The sequence below is a fragment of the Monopterus albus genome, unplaced genomic scaffold (assembly GCF_001952655.1).
Source record: "Monopterus albus unplaced genomic scaffold, M_albus_1.0 scaffold3.1, whole genome shotgun sequence".
NCBI lineage: Eukaryota > Metazoa > Chordata > Actinopteri > Synbranchiformes > Synbranchidae > Monopterus > Monopterus albus.
Genome location: NW_018127883.1, coordinates 11345932 through 11361270, shown reverse-complemented (window position 1 = coordinate 11361270; position 15339 = coordinate 11345932). Strand labels below are relative to the sequence as shown.

Genomic DNA, 15339 nt, shown 5'->3' with positions numbered 1-15339 from the left:
TAAGATTGTTTTCAGCTTCTCTTGTGTTATTTCAGCCGGCCTGACCACTGTAGTGAAGTGAGATGCAAACGTTAAGGTAAGGAATGTGATGTTCATGAAAATATGCTAGCCCGTTTATTTAATGCGGTGATAAATACAGCCCAATTTTGACAGATAATTAATTGTCGTATAAACAAGTTAATGGCTAAACAATTGGTGATGAACATTTTCTGTGAGAACAGACTATCGTATGTTTTGTAGTAACGGTTAAGTCTGCTTTAAAACACTCATTCTCCTGATTGAGCTAGTTAACAGTGATTTCTCAAAATCTCAGAAATGCCTTCCGGTGTTCCTGGTCTTCTCCTGAACGGCTTGATGGTAAAACTGTGGTCATCACCGGTGCCAACACGGGGATTGGCAAAGAGACAGCCATCGACCTGGCGAAAAGAGGTCGGTCTGAAGCTACAGTTTTCTAGGTTTCAGTTGCAGCTTTTTCCAATCCACACATCAACTTGAAGGAGACCTAACTTTTTTGCTTTGTCATGATTACTTGCATCATATGTGTCAGTAACTGGCTGCTGTATTGCCCAAGAGTTACACACAGTACATCTCTCTGTTATTTCTTTGTAAGACAATGTGTTGGTGTCTAGATTCAAATATGAGGAATGCAGATGTCGTAATGGTTGTTGTACCAGTTGCTGCTGTATTACCCAATAGTTATAGACAGCACATCCCGTTATTATTTCCTTGTAAGACAATGTGTTTGTGTCTAGATTCATATATGAGGAATACAGATGTCCTCTTAGTTGTTCTACCAGTTGCATTCAGCATTATTTTATATGGTGCAGTGTCTGTACTAATAGAAAAACAACATTTATTTCCATAGCAGTGCCCTTTCTTCTTTATAAAAACATGACAGATTCCTCAAATTCAAATTGGATTTATGCTGTGTGCCTTCTAAATACCCAAATTCACATATTAAGCTCAATAGAAAGTTAACTGGAAAATATAGAAAATGGGACTTAAAAATTTGTAATTGGAGCTGGCCATCTCTAGTACCCCTGAGTATCAAAAAGATACACAGTAAAGTATGGAAGGTTTTAAAATACTTTTCTGAAAAAGTAAACTGCAACACATTTTTGCATGCATTTGCTTTTTGACACAAAAATAAGTGAAGAGGTGAATTACATAAATTTTGGAACTTTTTTCCAATTAAATGATTTACAGATACAAAACAACATTCAGATTAGTTTTTTTTTAATTTAGCACATTGTGTTGTGACAACAGTACCTGTCAGTAACAATAAGTTATTTATCTTGTAGTTTCACAGTCCTTAAGGAAGATCTAACTGCAATAGTTATGTATCAGTGATGCCACGAGAGGGTGCTGCTCACCCATTAACCCACAACGCCACTTGTATTGACTGTCTGTGCATGCATACACGTAACCAGTAGGTTTATACAGACATTTCTTATGCTGTTGTCTTACTCCTGTTTATTTTTCTGTGTAGGGGCAAAGGTGATCATGGCATGCAGGGACATGGAGAAAGCAGAAGCTGCTGTGAAAGAAGTCATCGAAAAGTCAGGCAGCGAAAATGTTCTGTGCAAGAAACTTGACTTGTCAGACATCAAGTCAATAAGAGAATTTGCTGAAACCATCAACAAAGGTAAACCTTATTGTTTAATATAAAGCTGTACATACAAAGGGCTGTACAAAGGGATTTTAAAGACAGTGTTTTACCTCTTATTGCTCTTTTCTACAGAAGAGCCAAAAGTCAACATCCTCATCAACAATGCTGGTGTGATGATGTGTCCTTATGGGAAAACAGCAGACGGCTTTGAGCTGCAGATCGGTGTCAATCACATGGGTAAATAAAACCATGTTATCTGTGTTGTGAGAAAAAAAATTGAATAATGTGTGATTCACAGGTAAATCTTTCTTTAATCACACAGTTAAAGTGGCCTCTGTAAGATCTCTAATACAATGTCTTTTTTCTAAGTTTTCAAGCTCTCAATTTCAAAGTCGTGCTCCCTTGTTCTCCAGGTCACTTCTTGTTGACACATTTGTTGATTGACCTGATTAAAAGGTCAGCGCCAGCCCGGATTATCAGTGTGTCTTCTATGGCTCACTCTTGGAGCTCCATCAATCTGGAAGACATCAACAGTGAAAAGAGTTATGACAAGCGTAAAGCTTACGCCCAGAGCAAGTTAGCCAACATCCTCTTCACCCGCTCACTGGCTAAACGACTAGAAGGTGTGAATCATATCCTCATTGCTATCATTTTAGCAATTAAAAAGGGTTTTTTTCTTTTGAGCATCTGGGTTTCTAGTCCAAAAGTACTTTTTATTCTATTTCCCTCAAATGTTATTCAATTACTCACTTTGTTTTTGCAGGCACAAGTGTGACAACATACTCTCTCCACCCTGGAGTCATTCAGACAGATTTATACCGTCATCTGAATGGCCCTCAGCAGTTCCTCATGAAGATCATCAGTCCCTTCACCAAGTCCTCTGTCCAGGGAGCTCAGACAACAATTTACTGTGCGGTGGAACCATCGCTGGTGAAGGAGAGCGGTGGATACTACAGGTACACTTAGTTTTTACAAACATAATCACAGCTAAACAGAGATACATATTGGAGTCCATCATACAGTAGAGTACAGGGCTGCCCCCTGAAAGTTGACTACTTGTATCTTCAGGCGACTGAGACTCTTCTAGTCAAACCTTTGTTGTTTTTTTTTGTTTTTTTTTGTGTGTCAGCCAGTGTGCATTACAATAGAAGGTAACCACGGCCCCACAGTGCATTTTGTCATCATCTCCTCAGAGCAGCTGCAGAAGTACTCACTCACTAAGCTCTGCCATTGTCAGGGTCTGTACACATTGAATAATGCAAGACTGACCAAACTGCATTAAAAAATAATTTACCAAGTGCAATTTATTTATATAGCCAAAATCATAAGTTTATCCCAGGGCTTTACAGCCTTTGTATTTAGACCTTTGATTGAGATCAGGAAGAACTTCCTCCCATTGAAATCTTCCAACAGACACCGATAAAATGAAATAAAACTTCTTTTTTTTCCATTAACGGACTTTTATGGAATATTTCCTTGTCCGCTTGAGGATCTAAGGTCAGAGGGTGTCGTATACTGTGTACATTATAGAGTTATAGCACAGGTATAAAGTAAATTATAATAAAGTGTGGTTATAAAGTAAATAGGAACTTGAGAAGATAAAGAAATGGTGTGACAGTAATATACTATCTCTGAATTTGGATAAAACTAAATTTATGGTATTTGGGAATCGTAGACTAGATAATGAACTTCAATTGAAAATTGGGGGAGCTAATATAGAACGAGTATATGAAATTAAATTTCTAGGTGTCATAGTTGATGACAAATTCTCCTGGAAATCTCATATCAGATATGTTCAGCACAAAATAGCAAAAAATATATCGATATTGGCAAGGGTTAGATATATTTTGGACGGGAAAGCACTACGCATTTTGTATTCTTCATTGATTTTACCATACTTAGAGTATGGCGTTGAAAACTGGGGAAATACATACAAAAGCTCACTTCAACCATTATATATATTACAAAAAAGAGCGATAAGAATTGTGCATAAGATGGAGTATAGGGATGTGTTTATGTATAAAGCCAGGAGCAATTTATTACCTGGTGGAATTCAAAAACTATTTAATGAAAGGGAAGGGGGATACAATTTAAGGGGTCAGTTAAATTTAAAAATTCATGCTATACGTACAACCAAAAAAAGATTCTGTATTTCCATAAGTGGGGTAAAACTATGGAATAATTTAAGTGTTGACATAAAAAATAGTAATAGAATTGACGAGTTTAAACATAAATATAAAGGTATGTGTCAATCAAGATATATGCAAGAACAGGTTTAATGATTAATTAGATGGAACATTGTGGGTGTGGTGTATGAATGTTAACACTTTGTAATAATTCTTTAGTATATTACTTGTGTGGCGTAGAAGATAATTATCTATGAATGTAATTATGTATAGAATGTTAACAGTCTGTAATAATATATTACTTGTGTGGTGTAGAGGATAATTATTTATCTAGAGATATTGCTTAGGATTTAAAAGTTGTAAAATGATGTTATGGGGTAGGACTAGATAAGTCTGACTTCTTCCTACTCCATTCAAGCATGTACTAGGTATAAGTAAATTGATATTGGATTAGCATTTGTTGGATATGTGTGAAATTACATGTGTTGACATATCAACTGTCTTTACATGCTTGAATGAATGAATCAAATCAAATCAAATCAAATATTTGGAGAGGTAAGTTAAAGGGTTTCAACCAGAGTGTTCTAAAAGTCATTTCAAATTTTAAGTTGCATCTTTTGTCTTTGCCACCAGCGACTGTGCTCCTGCCAACTGCTCAGCTGATGGAAAAAACGACGAGCTGGCGGAGAAGTTGTGGGAGCTGAGCTGTCGTATGCTTTCCATAACGTGGGAATGAGGCAGCCTCGAGTTAAACAATTATTTTGTTTAGTCTTTTTTTTTGCATTTCTTTTCTAAATGATCTATTGTGTCTTACTTTGCTAAACCTACCTGCTAATAAATAATGAGCAGAACATTTTTTTTTACAGTACGCCAGTTGAGGAAATACTAAGTGTATTATTGTTAAATTTACAATTCAGATTTACAGAAACATCCATACTCCTAAATATTTTTCTGCACATTTTGAACTTTTTTCATTGATGGTGAGAGAAAAAAAAATTTATTATGGTCAAACTACAGTGTTGTTTACATGTCTCGAATGATTTTCTGTACCAGTTTCTGATGCTACATTTGTTCATCATGTAATTTCTTTTGTCTTTGCTTGAACATGCTTTTTATTTACTTGAAGTTATTTGGGTATAAAGATGTTCTAAGGACTCACATTGATAGGACAACTACAAGGATCAGTATTTGAGGTTTAGGAAATTCCATTTTGTTATGTTGCTGTCTCTTCATACATTTTGTGTTGATATCTGCTGCCGTGCCAATTTCCATTGTTTGATAAGGGCTATAAAATACATATGTACACCACCAGACTGGGAAGTGGGAACTTAAAACATACAGTAATGGCAAAATCTATCAGTGTCTTTCTGATGCTCCTCCATTTATTAGCACAGTGTTAAAATGTGACAGTGTGTTTTGTTTATTTTCAGTGAAATTGCTGATAAAGCTAATCAGAAATAAATTAAGGCCAATCCTTTAATCCATATGTTCCATGGTGTTATGACTACTGATAATGTTGCTGAATCTTTATTACTTTTTTGATGTGGTTGGTGTCCTGTTACATAGGTTAATGTGATAAGATTTAATAAAATAAGACCTAGTGTTACCCTGTTGTTGGATAACATTGATGTACTTATCTCACATTGTTTAATTATTTGCAAGGTGCCATAAATGTGTGCACTGAAGTCCTTCATCTCCATGGTCACGTATAGAACCAGTCATTAATGTTTAATAAAGAATAGAAGCTGGCTATAAGAACCAGCTGCAAGCCTGGCAGTGATACCATCACTGAGGGAAAAGGCAAACGGTACTGATGTAAGGGTGCTCTGGTACATAACTAAACTATTTAATGGAATAAGAAGCATGTTTGTGTCTTGATGTTTGCCTGGAAGGAAGAGTGATGCTGGCATGATGGTACAGTAAAGATTTCTGATTTTTCTTCACAGTGATGTTCAGTCAGGATGGATGAAGCTGAAGACAGCATTGCAGTGGTGGGCATTGGATGCAATTTTCCAGGCGGTAAGCCATATGATTTGTGATATGTTTGTTTCTGAGTTTTAATATTTTAATGACAAAACATGCAGATTTCACAGTGTGTTAAAATAAACAATATCTGTGAATGTAGCTAATTCAAAAAACAAGAAAAACTGCATAATTTATACAATATTAGATGAGTTCTGGAATAAACAAATTCAGATGTGTTGACTTGAGACATAAAATCTCTTTAATGAACATCCAGGCTAGTACAATTAACCCCTGGACACTGAAAAAGATTGTGTCATTTAATTTTGATCGCATTATGTTACTGCATCCAAATTTGGTCTTTCATTTCATAAAACAGTTTCTACCTTTTCATCACAACTGTGTGCCTGTAAATCAGGGTTATCTGGCAGTTCCAAAATGCTGAAAACAAAAAATGGGCATTTTTTAAAATCCTGCTTCGTCTTTCCTAACAGGAGAAGGGCTTGACAATTTCTGGAAGGTTCTGGTGGATGGCAGAAACTGTTCTGTGACTATTCCCAAGGAGAGGTTTGACTTAGCCAGCTGGTATGACCCCGATGACAACAAAGCGGGGAAATCCCGTACGGCCAAGGCTGCTCTCATTGATGGGTGTGCTACTTAAACTTTATTATATAACATATTTAGATAGGATTAATTACTCCATGTATTAGTGTCAGAGGAAGCCTGAAAAACACAAAGGCCAGAGTACAGATCACAAGCCCACAAAGAAACCAAATAGAATGGTGAAGCAAAAATCAGCAAAATAATACAAAAAAGAATAGGATAGTTTGGATGCAAAAAGGAAAAACGTTTACCACTATATCTGTTAATCGTGGTGGTTCTCTTATGACTTGGGTATGAATGGCTGCCAGTGGGACTGGACTTGTCAATGGACCCATGTGTCCGTTTGTTTGTGGCCTTTACTTTTAGAGTGTCCCCCTTAAGCTGGGTTATTGAGACATCTGAGCATTTTTGTCTTTATGGTGTATCAAAAATATATGTAGATAGAAATATTAACATATTTGTTTAACTTTTCCTAATGTTCAGTGATTTTGATGAACTCAGGTGTGTTCTTGAAATGTGTAGTAGATTACCACCAGGGGTGGGATGTGTCTGATGCTAATTGTCTTGGGAGAGATGAAATGTTTGTATTAAAAAAAAACTTATGGGAGCATAGTGTGTTATCATTTTCTCTTTAATATATAGTTTTTAAACCTAACACAGGATCACTAATCAAGTGAAAATGCCAATGATGGCCTTGGCAGAGGTAAATAGGGGAAATTTTAGAAAAACAGGACAGCTGCTAAGGGCTTTTATTTACATCAAAAACCCAGCTCTAGACCAATTTTTAAATTGTAGTATTTACTTAAACAAACCAAGAGGTGTACAAAAGGCCATCTTCATGTTTTAAACCTTTCACAAAAAGTAGACCTTATCTTTTAGTACAAAATGTCATTAAAAAAGTAAAGCACACAATAAACAGTGTAAAAACTATTTCTCAGTCACTTAAAATGATTCAGTGGTTTTGATAAACTGTTTTCAGGTTCAATGAATTTGATCACAAGTTCTTCGGCATCAGTGACAGTGAGGTGGAACAAATGGATCCTCAACAAAAACAGCTCCTTCAGTGTGTCTACAGGGCTTTAGAAAATGCTGGAATTCCCATGGAGAAAGCCAGTGGGACCAGGACCGGAGTGTTTTTTGGTAAAATAGTAAAACCCTGTTTCCAGTTCGCCCTTCTCACAGCTGTGCGTTATATTTAATGGTTCCATGTTGACTAAAAATGCTGTTTTGATTAAGTCCTTATCTAAATTCAGGCTCCATATAATATTTACTACTGTTCCTTGAACCATGTTATGTGTAATTTTCCTACAGGTTTTTGTGTTTTTTTTAATCATAGGCTTAATGAACAGAGATTATGAAACAAATGCTGCACACGTGCACCCAAGTGTGATCAACCACTGGACTGGCACAGGGCTTGCCATGAGTATAGCTGCAAACAGAGTCTCATACATCTTCAACTTCACTGGACCCTCGCTGTCCATAGACTGTGCCTGCTCCTCATCTCTTGTGGCTCTTCATCTTGCCTGCCAATCCATTAAACAAGGTCTGTACTGTGTATACAGTATGTTTGACTAAACAATATGACACTTTTTAGAGCAATCTAACTCTGGTGGAAAGCATTCTGGTTACAAGGATATACTGTATGTTAAAAAGGGCATTAAAATACTGCTGAATGAGATTAATATTAATACATGATATATATTATTTTATCAGGTGATTGTGACATGGCTGTTTGTGGAGGTGTCAGCTGTATAATAGAGCCAAGAGTGTTTGTTGCTCTCAGCAAGGCTAAGATGATCTCACCTGAGGGTACAAGCAAACCTTTCTCCAGCAGAGCAGATGGCTATGGTAGAGGGGAGGGCTGCGGGGTTGTTCTCCTGAAGCCTCTGAAAAAGGTCAGAGTGTGCAGATAAGGATTACAGTTTCCTTCGTGGGTTTTATTACTATCAGATCATATCAGATGTTAGATATTAACTGGTTGACATTTTGTTTCTTTTAAACAATAACCAGCCTGGAATTTGCCCATAAATGTCATATTAGCCTGAACCTAGTAGTTGAGTAGCTCGTTTCTCTCCAGCAATACTTTAAAAGTCCAAAACAATTTTTTTTAATATAATTTGGACCAGGGATAAATATCACAACCTTCACTTCCGCTCTTCTTGTTTTATTTTTGTTTTGTTGCGTTACAGGCTAAAGAAGATCATGACCATATCTGGGGTGTCATCAGTAAAACAGCTGTCAACCAAGATGGACATTCAGTCACACCAATCACCAAACCCTCCATGGTTCAACAAGAGGAGCTGCTGCGAAGAATCTACTCAGAGGGTGACCTCGCAAATGTCCAGTACATAGAAGCACATGGGACTGGGACCCCAGCTGGAGACCCAATAGAGGCAGCAAGCATCTCAAATGTCATTGCTAAAGCCAGACCTCCTGGTTCAGAGATACTACAGATTGGCTCAGTGAAGGGCAACATTGGACACACAGAATCTGCAGCTGGGGTGGCTGGACTCATTAAGGTACTCTTAATGATGAAGCATGAGACTATAGTTCCCTCAGTTTACTACTCTGAAGACAGTGCCAGTGTAGATGCCAAAATGCTGAACATTCAAGTTCCTAAGGAAACAGAAAAGTGGGAAGTCTTTGGTGCTAGAATTGCAGGAGTGAACAACTTTGGCTTTGGGGGGACAAATGCCCATGCCATTGTCAAACAACACAAACAGTCAGCCACTAGACAACGGATTATGGAGACGCAACCAAAGTACTTTGTCTTGTCTGCTAATTCAGCAAAATCTCTCAACCTGATGATGGAAGACACTATTAAACAGCTAGCAGCGGATACTGAAGTTGATCTAGATTCTCTGTTGTACACATCTGCTTGCAGGAGGAGCCATCTAAAACATAAATACAGAAAGGCCATTGAGGTTTCATCTGTAATTGATCTTAGGGAAAAGTTAAGTGCTGTTGTTGGCAGAAATATCAGTTTATCCTACTTAGAGCCAAGGTTAGTGTTCGTCTTCTGTGGAAATGGCGTCACTTACCATGGCATGTGCAGCCAGCTACTAAAACGCGAGCCTGTATTCAGAAATAAGATAATAGAGATTGAGCAACTTTTCCAAAGCTTGAGTACACTGAACATCCTGGAATCCCTTGAGAGTGAGCTTGAGAGCAGTGACTTCAAAAACCCAGATGTTATTCAGCCGCTCCTCTTTGCCATCCAGGTTGCCATTACCACCCTACTCAGACACTGGGGTGTCAAGCCAGACGCCATACTAGGACACTCTATAGGTGAGGTTGCAGCAGCTCACTGTTCTGGCCTTTTGTCTCTTGAGGACGCAGTAAAAGTCATCTATTTCCGCAGCACTCTCCAGAGCAAAGTTACTGGGGGAAAGATGCTTGTGATCAGCAACATGGCTGTATCAGAGGTAACTCGTTTACTCCCTCGCTACTCTGGTAGAATTTGCCTTGCTGCTTTTAACAGCCCGCAGTCCTGCACCCTCTCAGGTGATGTAGATGCAATTAAGAGTATCCATGAAGAGCTAACTATCTCAGCCAGTAGTCAGAATCTGTTCCTTCATGAACTGGATGTCCCTGCTGCTTATCACAGCCATATGATGGATCCAATTCTGTCAGAAATGGTGGAGAGAATTGGCTCCTTACAGGTAAACAATATTGACACAGAACTGTTCTCAACAGTAACAGGCAAGAAAATCCAACAGGGAGATTTCTGCACAGGTGAATACTGGGCTAGAAACATTCGTGAGCCAGTTTCTTTTGAGGAAGCAGTGAGAGTGGCAGCTAAAGGAAAGAAGAATACAGTCTTTGTAGAGATAGGGCCAAGAAGGGCACTACAGAGAAACATCATGGAATGTCTGGGTAATGACACAGCTGTCCTTACCTCGGTTCAGCCAGAGAAAGATCATAAAACAATTGTGTCCGTTGTTTCTAAGTTGTTCGAGCTGGGTGTTCAGGTAGATTGGAACACCTTCTACAGAGGTTATGAGAGAGTGCCACTGCCATTCCCAAAATATCAGTTTGACTGCTCAGACAGAGATGTTATCATTGGAGCAGCACAGAAAAACACAGCAAGTAATCATCCTGTGCTCTGTCAGACAGGAAGTGAAAGCAATGTTTTCAGCTGTAATCTGACGCCTGACTCTTCTTTCTACTTGAAAGAGCACAGGCACAATGATATACCTATCATCCCTGGTGCCTTCTATGTTGAGTTGGGTTTAGCCGCAGTCATGGCCAGTGCCAAACCAAAAGTACCACTCAACTCACTACAGCTCAGTGTCAGTTTTCACAGTCCATTTGTTTTAACCCAGAGTTCACCTGAAATGAAGGTGCAACTGGAACAGTCAGAGAGAGAAACTGGTTTCACTATATTCTCCCCAGCTGCAGTCTATGCATCAGGCACAGTGGTTTTCAAAAAAGAGAGGCCGATTGAGGTGCAGTGCATTTCACTGAGCTCCATATTAAAAAGATGCAAATCTGTTGTGAGTTCTCAAGAGTTCTATGGGTATCTCTCTCAAGGTGGCTTTCAGTATGGAGACATTTTCCGGAATAAGGCGGATGTGCACTACGGAGAAGAGCTAAAGGAGGCTTTTGCTTTTGTCACAGTTCAAGAAGAACTGCGCTCTCAGTTGCATGACTACTGCATTCATCCTGTTGTGTTGGATTTTCTGATGCAGCTTCTCCCAGTTACAGTAGAGCATATGTTTGCTGGTAGGCCAGGATTTCCTGCCAAAATAGGAAGTCTGGCTGTGTTTGAACCCTTACAAGATGAGATGATTGTCTACCTGCGAGCAATTGATGTGGGAATTGATCACTTTGAGGTTTGTGGTTGCTTTGCAGATAAAGAAGGCAGAGTGTTGGTTGAGGTTAAGCATGTGATGATCAAGTACCTTGACAGTCACTCTCATATGGTTGAGGAGTGCTTCTACCATAATACCTTCAGTATCATCCCCAAAATGACCACATCTGCTCCTCCTCCTGTGGCCTTGGTCTTCTCTGATCATATGGGGATCTCCAAGGGCCTGCAACAACATTTGGATTCAAGATCTTCATATGTTTCCTTCACACATGCAAAAGATATCTTGAGCCGTGGGTTTCCATCTCTCTTGGCAAATCTCAACATCACAGATATTGAGAAAAACATTGATGAGGTCTTATTTTTGTGGGGCAAAGAAAACCTCACTTCACTGGCAGCTGATGATGTCCTGGAGAATTTGTCGAGCTGTTGTGAGATTTTCCGCCAAATAGTCCTTGAACTCAAGAGGATTCACTTCCCGAACTCCATCAGAGCAGTAACTTACTGTTCATCAGACATCACTGTAGACCACATAAGTCCCGGTTTTGCTCTCACTGGCATGATGAGATCATTCGCTGCAGAGATACCAGATCTTGCATTTCAGCTGATTGATATAGGTACGATCTCTGAATATGACATAGCAGTTCTGTCTGAAGTACTAAAATCGTATCCTTGCAGCAAGTACCCAGAACTGGTGGTAAAAGACAGACTGATTTGGAAACCATCCATTGTCCATACCCTACCTGAAATCATTGACAGTTCTAAGAGCAGGTATACTGCTATGATGTCTGGTCCCTGCATCCTTCAGACAGCAGATGCACATACGTTTACTCAACTGAGTGCCATTCACTTTGATGAAGAGGCTGGGCCAATCAGCAACACTTCAGTTGAGATTCAGCCCAGTAAAATCTGTGCTCATTCTTCTGATTACTTCCCTGTCAGTACTTCACAATTGAAATTTGGCCACACACTGTACTGGAACAAACATTCTTCTCAGAAACACAAGCTACTGGCTCTTGATTTCAGTGGTACTGTTACAGCAGTTGGAAAAGATGTCAAGAAATTCAAAGTGGGAGATCACGTTGCTTCCTGTTACCCTGTGGTGGCAGCCAGCAAGGTCAGAGTTCCAGAGGGTGTATGTTACAGCACCAAACGATTCCCATTCTTTAAGAAAACACCCTGTGTTTCCTTTTTTGTGCTAGCATGGGAGATCCTGCGTCGAGCCTTGGCCAGAACCAGGTGGGATCTAGGAATCATATCCTCTGTCCCTGACTCTGCTCTGGTGAAAGTCTTGGCCCTTACTTTTTACAAATCAGGTTGGAATGTGGTTGTCGGCACACAATGCAACGGCTCGTTTGTAGATTTCAAGCAAATGGATATGTTCATCATCCTACCGCCATTTGATGAACACCTAATTGCTAAAATTTGCAACTTTCCAGGAGTCCAACATGTTGTCATTATCTGTGAAACACAGAGGTGGGATTTGCTTACTCAGGAACTGTTCCAAAGTGTAAAGGAAGGTGTTCACGTGCAGACAATTCAGATACCCATCCTTTTGCAAAAGGGATCCTTGAGTGCACAAAGACCACATATTTATCCTTGGCTCAAGTCCTTGAACTTGAGCAGGAAATTTGCTCTTGAAAGCTTTATTTTTCAGAGCATGAAATCTGACAGCATCAAAAGCCTTCATGCTGAGACACCTGAGTCGTACTTCAGCTCTAAGAAATTAGCTGTTGTGAGTCTGGAAAAAGATGTCACAGGCACGCTGTCTGAGATTCCATTGCTACCAACAAAAAAAACGCTTTTCCGAAAGAGAGCAGTTTATATAGTGGCAGGTGGTCTTTCTGGGCTGGGCTTTGAAACAGTCAAGTTCATCTCACAAAGAGGAGGTGAGTTTATTGTCATACTCTCTAGGAGCAAGCCCACACCAGATGTGCAGCAAGAAATACGCAATGTAGAGAAACAGTGTGGAAACAGCATCACTAGCATGGAGTGTGACATATCTGTGTCTGATCATGTATACAAGGTTATCAGTCTCATCAGCCACAGGTTCCCTAGTTGTCAAATTAGGGGAGTGTTTCACAGTGCAGTTGTCTTGCATGACGGGCTGATAGAGACCCTTAACAGATCTCTCTATGAGAAAGTTTTTAAACCCAAAGTAAATGGTGCACTGAATTTGCACCATGCAACAAAACACTGTCAGTTAGATTACTTTGTGTGCTACTCCTCCATCTCAGCTTTCCTAGGAAATGCATCACAAACAAACTATGCAGCAGCCAACTCATTCCTTGACATGTTCTGTCAGTACAGGCGCAAACTTGGGCTACCAGGTCAGTCTATCAATTGGGGAGCTCTGAACCTTGGTCTTCTCTTGAACAAGGAGCATTTTCATCGATTTCTGGAGGCAAAAGGGATGATGGTGTTGGATGTGGCTGAAATTCATAAAAGCTTGGAGCAATGCCTTACACTCAACCGACCCCAACAGGCTGTTTGTAGGTTTCACTTCAGAAACATCAGGTACAACATCCTTTCTCAAAATGCAGCCTTGACCATGCGCCTGTCTGCACTGGTGGAGGAGGCTTTCCAAAACTCCAGGGAGATAGATTCACAAACTAAACAAGCTGACACAGTTTCACCAAAAAAATATGTCATTTCTCTGCTTAGCGAGGTCATTGGTATAGAACAGAGTGAACTGAGCGAGGACTCACTTCTTTCATCCTTAGGCGCTGACTCCATGCAGGCCATGACTCTGCAGAACTTGATCTTTCAGGAGAGAGGTGTAAATGTGCCTTTGGTGAAACTGTTGGATCCCAATGCCACACTATCAACAGTGGTAGATATACTGAGTGAAGGGGCAGAAGGTGAAAATTTCAGTGATATCCCAAATTCTCTTCTAGCTGAAGATGTGGATCATGTTTCAACCAGACTGTAAAAATTACAAATGCAGACAAAGACATTTTTTAAATTTACATTTTATGAATGCAGAAGACCAAGTACAGACATTCCAAAAACACACAGACAGTAGATCAGAGGTTACAAACCAAAGAATTCGATATATATAAATAGAATTGTTAATAAAATCATTGCATCAAATACAAGAACTTGTACACAAGTATTACATTTTATACTGGCTTTGAATCTTGGATAGTGTAGCACCAATTAAAGTATAATCTCTTACTGACTAATTTAACAAGCATTAATATAATATGTAGCTTTAGTTATCAGAATATCATAATACTTAATATTTTCAAAGCTTATGATGGCCATTCCAAAAGAGCATTTTTGTGTTATTGCTACACGTTTACTGTATATTGTGTCTTTTTGTTTAAGTTGTCTTTTTTCAAAATGTTTGGTATCGTCTTATTTGAATGTATGCTCATTGTATTGTAGTTTTACATTGTTTTATATTGATTTAACCACACACCATGCAATCTTCCTCACTTTTGAATGAATGTTTTATTTCACAGTGTTTATTGCAGTCATTCTGTTTGATTTATGATAAAAAAATGAAAACAGCATTACAGCACAGTGAATAATCTATACAATGTAATGTATTCAGTTCATACAGTATAGTCAGTAATTTCTGTGAAACGTGTATATTCTTTGTATTATTGTATTAACTTTCAATACATTCTAAGGCTTACATGTACAGTTCACAGGATTTGAGTCATATGATACTAATCTGAACCTTTATCAGCCTGTTTAACATTAACTCATAGTATGGCATTTTCAGTACTTACAACTGTTCGCTCCATTTGATTATCAGTTTTATGATGGGAAAAAGCAATATTCTGATATGTTAGATATGTTAGGAGCCTATGATTACTGAAAATTTTCACTTTGAACCAATAATTTATTACATCTGCAGACAAAGACATCGTTCTTCCTGAGATCATTGCCATACCAAGGTCAGATTTGCCAGTAAAATTAGAATAGATACAGTCAATAGTTAAACACTTGACCTCTGTCTTTCTTAGTTCTGGCTGGAAACATCCGCTTTCAGACACTGTCTCACACTAACCAGTATATGTAGAATCTAACTTCTTTGATTTTATTAAATTGCTGAGATCATCACACAGCAACATCACTATGTGTCTCTGCATTGAGAGAGGCTATTCACAACTTATGCATGTGGCACAGCTGTGGTGACTTAATTCTTTATTTAAATCTTCTTATGACATCATGAACGGTTTTCTTAAATGCTTTCCTGCACAGCAAACTGGAAACTA

The 15339-nt window shown here is 38.8% G+C and overlaps 2 protein-coding genes across 2 annotated transcripts; both read left to right on the top strand.

The window, feature by feature from the left end:
- Positions 1-4641, top strand: rdh12l (retinol dehydrogenase 12, like). Its single transcript, XM_020603887.1, has 7 exons — positions 1-76; positions 314-429; positions 1490-1645; positions 1742-1846; positions 2023-2232; positions 2373-2565; positions 4369-4641. Exons 1-7 carry the CDS (start codon positions 63-65, stop codon positions 4469-4471), a joined length of 897 nt encoding a protein of 298 aa, XP_020459543.1. The 5' UTR covers positions 1-62; the 3' UTR covers positions 4472-4641.
- A 756-nt stretch (positions 4642-5397) lies between these two features.
- LOC109962284 (phthiocerol synthesis polyketide synthase type I PpsD-like) lies at positions 5398-14282 on the top strand. Its single transcript, XM_020603867.1, has 6 exons — positions 5398-5754; positions 6192-6345; positions 7280-7440; positions 7637-7843; positions 8014-8195; positions 8490-14282. Exons 1-6 carry the CDS (start codon positions 5697-5699, stop codon positions 14040-14042), a joined length of 6315 nt encoding a protein of 2104 aa, XP_020459523.1. The 5' UTR covers positions 5398-5696; the 3' UTR covers positions 14043-14282.
- The last annotated feature ends 1057 nt before the right edge of the window (positions 14283-15339 follow it).